The sequence below is a fragment of the Cololabis saira genome, chromosome 6 (genome assembly GCF_033807715.1).
Source record: "Cololabis saira isolate AMF1-May2022 chromosome 6, fColSai1.1, whole genome shotgun sequence".
In the NCBI taxonomy this organism is placed as follows: Eukaryota; Metazoa; Chordata; class Actinopteri; order Beloniformes; family Belonidae; genus Cololabis; species Cololabis saira.
Genome location: NC_084592.1, coordinates 29,105,040 through 29,117,171, shown reverse-complemented (window position 1 = coordinate 29,117,171; position 12,132 = coordinate 29,105,040). Strand labels below are relative to the sequence as shown.

The 12,132-nt window shown below is 38.0% G+C and overlaps 1 protein-coding gene across 2 annotated transcripts in view; it reads left to right on the top strand.

Moving 5' to 3' along the window:
• The window catches only part of spegb (striated muscle enriched protein kinase b), a 58,142-nt gene that overhangs the window by 21,697 nt on the left and 24,313 nt on the right, over positions 1-12,132 (top strand). For both annotated transcript variants that reach the window (XM_061723914.1, XM_061723913.1), the window contains exons 8-15: positions 791-879; positions 2,096-2,271; positions 4,993-5,253; positions 5,366-5,524; positions 6,151-6,340; positions 6,458-6,687; positions 9,025-9,144; positions 10,936-11,040. In XM_061723914.1, coding sequence (XP_061579898.1) covers positions 791-879; positions 2,096-2,271; positions 4,993-5,253; positions 5,366-5,524; positions 6,151-6,340; positions 6,458-6,687; positions 9,025-9,144; positions 10,936-11,040 — 1,330 coding nt within the window. The remainder of the gene's footprint in view (positions 1-790; positions 880-2,095; positions 2,272-4,992; positions 5,254-5,365; positions 5,525-6,150; positions 6,341-6,457; positions 6,688-9,024; positions 9,145-10,935; positions 11,041-12,132) is intronic.

Sequence of the window (12,132 nt, the reverse complement as noted above, 5' to 3'; positions counted from 1 at the left end):
ATTCCTGTGGTGGTAATTACAGGACACTTTGGTTTAACATGTCGCTATGGTCAAATTATTTTAAGTCTTTCTCCTAGGGGTAGCAAATAATTTGTCCAGCCAGTTTCATGACTTGTTTTTTTTTTATTATTATTCTTTTGAGCCACAATTCAAAGGGAATGTCTAATTTGCATTAGTTAAAACAACATTTTTTTAAACTAAAAGAATTTGCTAAATATTATTATCATTATAATTTTTTTGTCAATTTCAAGTTATTACAGAGACCGTTGTGGGCCGCACTTATGCAACCTTACATCTTCAGTGATGCTCTTTTTATTTATTTTTATGTAAGATCCTCTTTCTATTTCTAATCACCTCACTAACCTGGACCTACCACACAGTTTAAACAGGGAGATTTCAAAATGTGATGAAAAAGGATGTGCAGTTGGCTAATGTGACCGAGGAAGTTGTAGAAGACAGGCTAAGATCGAGACAGTCTGCTGTGGCAAGCCTACGTGGAAAAACTGAAAGAAGAAGAAGTTGAAATCTGTTTCCCCATGTGTTTCTTTTAAGTATGACTTAGTTTGCCAGCCTTCTGTTGCCCATGTGCCAATGTTTTTGAGATGTGTTTCAAATGATTGCAGTCTGTTTTTAGGTACATTTTGCACTGCAACTCAACTTTTTAGGGAATTGGGATTGTAGTTACCCCGTCTGGATGTATCATCTGCTGTGTGGTCATTACACGTGAATCAAATAAAAATACAGGCAAATACATCACTCACCTTCTGACACGAGTTCACTTTTTAAACAGGTAACAATGACTGATCAAGCCGTCATCGAAGGACAGGAAGTCACCATGTTTGTTCGAATAAGTGGACAACCCAAACCCATGCTTTACTGGTAGGTCACGTCAGACTGACAATTTACCTGAACTGTTTGCTTGCTGTAGACGTTTAAAGGTGTTCCTATCATCGCAGGATCTGAGTGAATTCACTCGACCATGTGGTTTGAGATTCTTCATTTGTGAACGAAGAAGAAAACCTGTTATTTATTTAGTTCTGTTAACCTTCAGAAAAAGACACAAAGTCATAATAGGGAAAAGAGAAAAATAACCATTCATTAACCACACAGCTGCTCATCTGCCAAGAAACACAGATCCAGAGGATAATGAGCTAAGAAAACAATGTGGAAGTCATACGTGAGGCTCATTTGATTTAAAACAAAAAAGTGAGCTGACTGCACCTCTTCTGTGGGCTTCTGAGAGGCCTGCAGACTTTTTGCAGCACTTCCATATATGTCCTTCCAGTCGGCGGTTATTGATTGCTGTTTTTAACTGCTGCAGCAGCTCCAGAAGATAAGGCTGGATTTCTTACTGTCAACATATTCCATAAAAGGACCAAAAGCTGCTTTAATGTATACATCTCTGCCAGTTGCTGTTGAAGAAGCACAAAAACATATCTGTGTTCACTCCCTGCTGTGTTCTTTCATCAGGAAGTTTGCTGTTGTTTTTAGAGACTGCAAATACAGCATAGGCATCAAAATAAGAATTCATATCAACGCTCGCAATCCAAAAGCATAAGTGTTTGCTATTTTATCTAACATGATAATGACTCCCAACAATTTACACAACAAGAGAGCTGCTGGAATAATGGACCAAGAGTCAGAATACTGGGCTGAGAACAGGCATGTGGGAATGTAGCATTCGTGCCAGAAACAAGGTGAAGCGTTTGTGTTTTGGTCTAAAACCATGTTTAGACGGCCTGAATCTGATGTCTAGTAAATCCAGGTGGTATCTAAATAGATCGAACATTGACAATTTGAACAATCAATTTCCACAGACGTGTCTCAGTCTGAACAGTGATGAGAGTGATCATTTTGGTTATGCCTAAAAATCAGGTTCAGACTTCAACTGAACAAAGCGTAAAGAGTAAGAGTAAGAGTTAGTCCTCGTTCTTAAGACACAATAGCAGAAAAATAAATACCATACAAAATCTATGAGCTTGTAGTAGAAAAAAAACCTGCTTTGGTTCTTTTTTACTGTATACATGTAATTCTCAAAAGCTTTGAGTGGTATGATGGGTGAGTGATTTCTTTTCTTAAATTGTCTTTTCTGTAGGTTGAGGGACAGAGTGACTGTGAAAACAGGCCCACGTCACATTGTACGTGAGACGGCAGATGGCACCTTTGAAATGACCATCAAGTCGGCGGTGAAGTCAGACTCCGGACTCTACACTTGCAGGATTATTAATGAGTATGGGACGAAGCAATGTGAAGCAAAAATGGAGGTGAAAGGTACGCTGCCTTTTCAGCATCCATTTCTAACAAACACATCCATTGTCTGTTTAAGGAAAATAGACATCCATATTTCTTTCTTCAGTGAATAAAAGCTCCTTATCAGTTTTTCTGAAGTGCAGTCACAAAGAAAATAAGACCATTCTGTGGAAATTGGCTTTTTTTTCTGGCATACTTGAACAAATGAGCATTTTTTCCCAGTAGGAATCAGTGCTTATCAAAAAACCTGGTGTTTTGTAACATCTAAAGAAAAATGAATCAATAGCAAAATAACAAAAGATTTGTTTTTCTGTGGGAAGCTAAAAGTCTCTTCTTGTAACTTTCTCCACTAACAAGATGTTTCTGATATTCCCGTCACAATGTTTTAGATAAATGAAACATTTCTCTTACTGCACCATACCATTCCTTTGTGTATTTATTGACGTGTTGATGATTATTATCCATTGCTTTAAATGTCACAGATTGGAAGTAATTGTACATGGGTGACAGGATACAGTATTTACGTACCACTCCATGGCCACGTTCCCATTATAGAGTCAAAGCGAGCCCACTGAGGCTGAGCCGGGCCAGTTGCTTTCCCTCTGCCACTTCCAGTTCTTAACAAGGTCAAATCAGGCCGTCCTGGCCACCGATCTCTGGCCTCACTCTCATGTGTGGCCAGGTGGAGCCGGATGGGACTGGAGGTGTAAACAAGGTAGAAGGAAGGTTGATTCCGCTTCTCTCCAATTTATATTGTGGCTCATCTTATAAACTGCTCATGTCTTTTGTAAGGTTGCTTCCCTCACAAGAGACATTATCATGTACTGCACATATGGCAGGTTCACTTTGAACTACATTCTGGGTGGTATCTCGGTGTTTAGTTGTTTGCTCTCTTCCTGCCATCCTTTTGGTGTACTGAATCATTAGAAGTTCATCGAAAGATCAAAGATTTGTTCTAAATATTCATTCACAGAATCATTCAGTTGTCAGTCAGAATCAATCAGTCACTCTTACCACATTTTAGTTATTGAACTTCATTCATTCATTGGGCACTGTCACTTTGACAAACACACCAGAGTCCTGTTAAAAGCTTGACATTCTAGATTTTGAGCTCACTTGCTGCTAGGGTTGCCACCCGTCCCGTAAAATACGGAATTGTCCTTTATTTGAGAAAAAAATGTTGCGTCCCGTATTGAACTAATACGGGACACGATTTGTACCGTATTTTCCTTAACTTTTAAACCATATTCTAGTTGAATTATTGAAATAAATTAACTTTTACACCATATTCTAGTGGAATTATTGAAATAAATTAACTTTTACACCATATTCTAGTTGAATTATTGAAATAAATTAACCTTTACACAATATTCTAGTTGAATTATTGAAATAAGTTAACTTTTACACCATATTCTAGTTGAATTATTGAAATAAGTTAACTTTTACACCATATTCTAGTTGAATTATTGAAATAAATTAACCTTTACACCATATTCTAGTTGAAATATTGAAATAAATTAACTTTTACACCATATTCTAGTTGAATTATTGAAATAAGTTAACTTTTACACCATATTCTAGTTGAATTATTGAAATAAGTTAACTTTTACACCATATTCTAGTTGAATTATTGAAATAAATTAACCTTTACACCATATTCTAGTTGAATTATTGAAATAAATTAACTTTTACACCATATTCTAGTTGAATTATTGAATTAAGTTAACTTTTACACCATATTCTAGTTGAATTATTGAAATAAATTCACTTTTACACCATATTCTAGTTGAATTATTGAGATAAGTTAACTTTTACACCATATTCTAGTTGAATTATTGAAATAAATTAACTTTTACACCATATTCTAGTTGAATTATTGAAATAAATTAACTTTTACACCATATTCTTCACCTGTAGGCTATATTATACATCTTGGCTGATGTGGACATACGTAGCATAGGAGGATATTTCAGTTGCTAGTATGGTTGTCTGTCTGTACAGTCATGCAAGTTCAATGCTATTAAAGCACTTTAAACTTTAAATCAAAGCATTTTGTTTTTTCATATAAAATAAACACATTTTTATTCAGTTTAGAAGTTTTGGGGCTTTTTTTTGGCTCCTGCGCTGCTGAAATCAGGGCGTCCCTTATTTCTATTTCTGAAAGGTGGCAACCCTACTTGCTGCGTATTGGAGATGAATGCTGGTTTTACATACTTTTAAGTCTGTTTAACTGGTCTACAGATGGTTTACTGTTGGACTTGTTCAGCCTGAACCTGACAGTGTAAATTGCTATCCCTCACATTCACTGGATGTTGTTAGATAACTAGAGGCAATTTGAAGCCACCGTCCACATGTTTTTTTTTTCGCTCACCTGTTATATAATGATGGCACCGTGCAGTTTGTCATGTGCATATCACATTGCAAGAATATGACATTTTGTTAGAAAACTTAAAAAGAATGTACTTTCTTTTTCATTTAACTGTGTAAGTGAGTTGTTTGTATTTATAATCTTATGTACAGACACTTTGTCATAAAGGGATCACCTGTTTTCACAAGTGCTGCTCTTACACTATTAGCAAGTCTGCAATAGCATTCCACACTTGGACAAAATTCTTGACACTACTTTTCCGTAACTCCAAGTAAATAAAAGCATTCATCATGGCCATAAGTATTTCACGACACAAGTGTGTGTGAGTATCACTTAACAGCACTCTTCAGAAAATGTCCTTTATTTATACCCAGCCCCACCCGTTGAGCCAGGCCTCGCTGTCATCCGGCCGGTGAAAGACATCACAGCCAAGGCTGGAGAAACGGTTCTGTTCGAGTGTCACGCCATCGGGCCAAAGGACACCGACGTGGACTGGCTTGCAGATGGGAAACTGATCCAGCCGGCGTTGCTTAACTGTAAGATGCATTTTGATGGAAGGAAGTGCAGGCTGCTGCTCAATTCTGTGCACGAGGATGACAGCGGTACATACATGTGCAAGCTCAGCACAGCTAAAGGTAGATTACGGAAATATATTCATCACCATATGTGCGGTTCGAAATAAAAAAGAAAAAAATTAACCGCTCCATCTGCTCTTCAGTTTACCATGTATATTATGTGTACTTTCAGAGGAAGTGACATCATGTGGTAAACTCAAAGTTATTCCCTCTTTGGCGCCTCTCTTCACTCGTAAGTTGGATGTTTTGGAAGTGATTGAGGGGCGCAATGCTCGGTTTGACTGCAAAGTCAGTGGGACACCACCTCCTAAGGTCATCTGGAGTCACTTTGGTAGGACCATAGTTCATATTACCATTTTCATTTACATGATAAACATTGGTAATGTTTTTGGTACTCGCCCACGTATATCAGTATGGAGGATTTTTTGTGCCAAAATTAAATAAATAAATACATCATTAATTAATTAAAATGGGAATGAAATATATCATTAATTAATTAAATGTGTCATTAATTAATTAAAATTAGAATGAAATATGTTAATTAAAATACAATTCATTGTATTTTACAATGAATTGTAAACTCAATTCGTCACTGAGTTTGACGAGTGAAACTGACAGTTTTACATTTACATTTCATGATTCAGCAACAAGAAATCATTAATTAAATGTGTCATTAATTAATTAAATGCTGAGATAATAAATATATATTTTTACTTCAAATGAATTGTATTTTAATTAATTAATGACATATTTAATTCTAATTTTAATTAATTAATAATGATATATTTCATTCCCATTTTAATTAATTAATGATGTATTTATTTATTTAATTTTGGCACAAAAAATCCTCCATATATCAGAGCACTGAAACACAACTGCTGTCTTGGTTTATTTCCAATGCTCTCTGCTTTTGATTTTTGATTTATAACACAATGACTTGCCACTTTGTTTTCTCAGACCAGCCACTGTTAGAAAGTGAAGATGTTCGTATTCTTCAGGAGAGTGGCCGTCATTCTCTGATAATTTCCCATGTGACTAGCCAGGACGAGGGTTTGTACAGTATCACAGCCGGAAACAGTCATGGCAAGGTGGAGGACTCTGCCGAACTTTACATACAGGAACCGCGGCCAGCCATTTCTTCTCAGATGTAAGAGGGCGGGGCTTTGTCAGTGTTTACTCCTGTCACATTTTTTGTGCCTTTGAACTACAAAATTATCCCAAACTGACAATATTTATGAATCTTCTTTATCTCTCCTTTTTTTAGGGCTAAACTGGAGAAAATGCCATCCATCCCGGAAGAGCCAGAGGTGCCAGAGAATGAGGTGGAGCGCTTCACTATGCCTGACTTCATAAAGCCCCTCTACGACCTGGATGTAGTTGAGGGAAAAGAAGCCGTGCTCAAATGCAAAGTGGCTGGTTTGCCATATCCAACCATCGTCTGGTTCCACAACGGGAAAAGGATTGAAAGCACAGATGACAGAAAAATGACGCAATGTAAGCCTGTTGGAATATCCCCAAATCAGCTTTACACCAGTATCACATTTACACAGAAAATTAAAACAACCATTGATTGATGTTTTATTTTTGTTTTTGATTTTATCTTCAGTCAGGTACGGGCAAATTTTTCCAACATAGAATTAATTTATCATATAAATAACAATAGTGCCTTTCTAAAAGCGTAGTCTCCCGGAAAAAGGTGTGGAATTGGGTTAAGAATAAAAGATGGGTAAACTGATTAATTCTACTCTGATCAGGGTCTGTGATGTCACAGTACCCTGCAAATCTGAACAAGTTCCCAAATTACAGATTTTTGAGAGTTAGGTGACCCCAGAGAGGTGACAAGGGCCGGGTTTCCCAGATCCAACCTCTCTTAAGGATTTAAGAGAGGTTCAAAGAAGGTTTGAACTAAGAGAGAATCCTAAGATACGGGTGTTTCCCAGATGACTTCTTAACACCGTCCTTTAGTTTCGCTCTTTCAGACGCTCTTTGGAGCAGCTGTCCGGTTCTGAAACCAAATGAATCGATGCCAGGCAAATCGATCACCGATCACTATCAGCGCATTTTCACACGCAGCACTGCTGCCTAACGCACTAATTCACTGCTGCCTGTGCGTTATAATGAAAAATTAAGATGATAAATATAATTCAATGACCCTTTTTCATCCAAACGGTGTGTTACTCCGTTATTTCTGGCTACAGTGAGGCTTTTTTTCCCCACACACGGAGACCGGGAGTAAACGGGGTGGGCGTGTGTGTGCGTTCAAAAACATGAGCCAAGAGAAGGCGAGTTTCGCAAATCGCAACGTGGAATTACAGCAAACCCTGGTTTTTCGCAGGGGTTATGTTCCAAAAAGAACCCGTGATAAGTGAAATTCTTTTTACAATTATAGAGGGCTTCAGATTGCAGAGATCATCCCCGCCTCGCACGTATTCCTCCTCTTCTGAATGATGCTGCATCCCGACTCGCGCTGTATACAGCGCGAGTCGGCAGGTGGGTTTTTTCAAGAGAAGAAAATAGTTATGGGTCGTTGTCTTCGCTCTTTTTTCTTCTGGGCAAAAAGATTCTTTAATATAAACCGACACCATTGATTATATTTGAGACTGTATGAACGATTCATCAAAGGATCTCGTTCTTCAGCTGCTGCTTCCCTGTCATCACATAGGGGCTCGGGCTCGGGCACGGCGCAGGTGTCACGGCTGCCTGACAGCCCGGTCCGACACGTCCAGGGGACTGAAGTGCTGACGCACGAATGCGTTCATATAAACAGTTCTGCTTCGCGCACGGCGACGCGGTTGATTTGCAGCGAGAACATGCTGTATAGCAGCCAAATTATCAAATAAATGATATTCATGATGATCGTTTTATTTGTGCGCATAAAGCATATACAGGAACACACTTGTTATTCCTTATTTTTCTTTTTTTCCCCCTTTGCTGTCACCAATAAATGCTAAACAATATAAATCTAAAGTATAAAATAAATCAAAATTTGTGCGGGGTGCATTGTTTTAATATCTCATTGCTTGGTGTGATATTGATTTGCCTGACGCGGCTGGATCTGTGAGTCTTTGTTCACTAAGATGGTTGGAAAGACTGGGTCAGCAGCATCTTTCATTTCCTTCTTAATGAAAGAGATACTTAAGCTAAGAGCAACTCTGGGAAACGCGATTTTCTTTCACAGGCTCCTTAAGAAGGTTTGAAAGAAGTCTTTCGCTGTTAAGAACTACTTAACTGATCTGGGAAACCCGGCCAAGGTTAGTTTGTATTAACATTTTTGAGTTGATAGTTACCTAAGACTCCCAAACTCCCAAGAAGAAATAATATATATGCTAGTGATATTTCGCTTTAAAATAATTGTTATTCCGAAGGGTACATGTCTGTCAAAGTCCAAATTTATTAAAGATGAGACACATTTTCCTCACGAATACATTTATATTTTGGTCTATCCATCATTCCTTGAATTGTGATCAGATCTGAAGGTCCTTTTGATGACAAATGTCCCCAAATGTTTCACTTTGGTGATTGGGTTTTTTGGAGGGGTAATTGGCTACTACCAAACACTGCTATTCCGTTCTGTTTAGTTCAATCGGATCAGAGTAGCATCTTATGCATTTTTGGAGAGTGTCCAGACCTTTATTTAGCTTGAATGGTGCTTTTGTGTCTAAAATTTTAAAGTTGTATAGCTTGCCATGATGAACTGTATTTATAGAATTTGTCCTTGGGGTGAGAGTTTAAATTTTTTTTTCAATGCCATATTTTGAAGCAGAAAAGTTTTTTGCCTCTTGATGTTTTTTCTACATGCCCTTATCATCCATCCTTGTCTCCTTTCTGCAGTTCGTGATGTCCACAGCCTGGTCATCCGCTCTGTGTGCCATGCTCACGGTGGTGTCTACAAGAGTGTGATCTCTAACAAAGTGGGAAAAGCCACATGCTATTCTCATCTCTATGTTACAGGTGTTTTTCTCTATTTTCTTTTTTCCAACTACTTTGATGAATATTAGGTTTTGGTTATGTGAATATGGTCAACAGAAGTCACCATGATATTTTATCATGACTAGAAACATGTGTTGGCATTATGACCTTATTATGATCGTAAGGGTTTGTGAATGTTAATGGGCAGCGTCAGTGCGTCATTACACTCTCCTTTTCTTGTTTGTATTTTAAAAACCGACACCAGAACTTAAGTTGGTGGATGAAAAACGGCTCCTCGTTCAGCTTTATTGTCACGCGTATTATATACTGACGAATTAAGACCAATGTACACGTGTATTGAGTCTTATACATTGTGGATGTCCGCAATCACCTCTCTCATAAGTATAACAATGTGAACAATATACATTTATATTTAAAACATGAAGCATCACGATCTGATTCCTCTGCTATTCCGCTGCTTATGGGATGTTTTAGGATCTGGCTTTAATCTCCAGTAGTCGTCCCATACGGTCGTCATGGCGACAGAGATGTCGGACATGTCAGCAGCTCCAGCTGAAAGCATCATGTTGGTCTGAACCGGAGCAGCTGGTCCAGTTCAGGGCAGAGATCCAGAAGATCCTCTTGGTACCTGAACCAGATGATGGTCCAGTCTTAGTCCTGGACCAGCAGATCGGTGTGATCTGATGCATCAGCAGGTTCCTCTAACGGAGCCAAAGCTCCATCAGGATTTGCAGGTTCCATCGTTGAGCCCCTTTAGTTGTTTGTTCAGATCATGTGGTTGATTGTGATTGTTGCAGCTCCACTCTTGTGTAACTTATTTGGTGATGTGGGGACTGTCGTGTCCTTCATGTGGTCGTGAATTTATTGCTGACATCACGTTTCCTCATATTCTGCACTTCACTGCATCACCAGTGAGTGTCGCCAACGGACAAAACCTCAGAAAAGTGCACACGCCAGCCTTGGTGTGTGCGTGAAAGACCGCAACTTTCTACGTTCAAATCATTCTTTGTACATCCGACCGTGAGCGTAGAAAGTGGCGTACGCATGTTTTTTGTGCGCCGCATGTTTTGTACATGAGGCCACTGGAGAGAGCTATTCGTGCCTTTGTTACATATCGACTGAATTATTGCAACTCGCTCTACTTTGGGATTGATCAGTTGCCGCGACGCCATTTACAAACTGTCCAGAATGCAGCAACTCGCTTTCTGACTGGGTAGAAACGCTGTGAGGACGACACGCCTGTGCTTGTTACCCTTCACAGGCTTACTGTCTGGTACAGCATCCAGCTGAAGAGTTTGTTTGTTCTTAGGAGTCTGAACAGTGTGGCACATCTTATTTAGCAGAGCTTCTAATTTTCCATGATCCTGCCAGAGCTCTTACATCAACCAATCCGCTGCTCTTGACAGTTCCCAGATCCAAACTGAAAAGCAGAGGGGATAGAGCATTCTCTGTGGTTGATCCCAGATTGTGGAACTTTTAGTATCAGATCTGCCCGAAGCACTGATAATTTTAAATCATTGTTAAAAGCACACCTTTTTGCACTGGCTTTTCCACCAACTTGAGCATAACTTGGCTTTATTTTATTTGTATTGTGTGTATATACATATATGCTTAATGTATTGTTGATTTAGGGATTTATTACATTTGTTTTAGTCTGTACAGCACTTTGGTCAACTGAAATTGTTTTATATTTGCTGTAGGAATAAACTAGACTTGACTATACCATACTGCCATACATTCTCTGACACTGCCTCAAGCAATGTGATGTCCGAGACACTTTTGGACCACTAAATCCAGTGTTGTCATTTTCAGACATCCTTCCTGACCCTCCTGATGGCACTCCAGTGATCGATTCCATCACTGGTAAAACCATCACTTTGACTTGGAAAAAGCCAAGAAGGTTGGACCCTTCAATTGGTATGTAAAAGCAACAGAACATAGTAAACAATATATAAAAGATACTTCTAACGGTTAACCATTAATTTATACATTTAACATAAAAGCTCCTTATCAGTCTCATGTTTGAAGCACACTGCTCCGTTTTACGACGGAGTATTAGGGCCAAACAAAAAAACAAAAAAAAGGAAATTACGAGAATAAAGTCATAATGTAATGAGAATAAAGTCGTAAAATTACGAGAATAAAGTCATAATATTACGAGAATAAATTCGTAAAATTACGAGAATAAAGTCATAATATTACGAGAATAAAGTCGTAATATATTATAAATATATAAATATAACTTCACAAGATGCTCAATATTCCTCATTTTAACACAGGGAGAAGAAGCTCTTCCTATTAGAGTTCTCATGAATTATATTCTCATAATATTACGACTTTATTCTGGCAACATTACGACTTTATTCTCGTAATGTTACGACTTTATTCTCTTAATTTTACGACTTTATTCTCGTAATATTACGAGTTTATTCTCATAATATTACGACTTTATTCTCGTAATTTTACGACTTTATTATCATTATATTATGACTTTATTCTCGTAATTTCCAATTTTTTTTTGTCTTAGTTTGGCCCTAATACTCCGTCGTACCCTTTTCTGTAAATCTTACAACAAAAACTGAGTAAACCATCACTTTAAATGTTAATACTTTTGCGACATCACTTTTATCATGTAAAGGTCTGATATATATACATTTGGACTACCATAAAGACTGCAGCTGTGGAAAAAAGCTTGTAAATGGAGAAATAGCACTAAAATCACAATAACAAACCCTGTACTTGGCCCTTCGGCTGACATGTCATACTGTACTTTTGGCATTACAGCTACCATAATCAAATTTGACAAAATCGACAAACCTCAAAAGTATTTTGTATAGTATCATACATTATGTTGAGAAGATTATTAGTCTATAAAAATCTATATCATCTGTTCCGTGGGAACTAGAGCTGAAAAGGTCGTTTTAAATGATTCCACAATCTAAACAGTAATTTAATGTAGAGGACATGTATGAGGGGAGCATAACAGCAACAAGGTATGCAGTAGGGGTC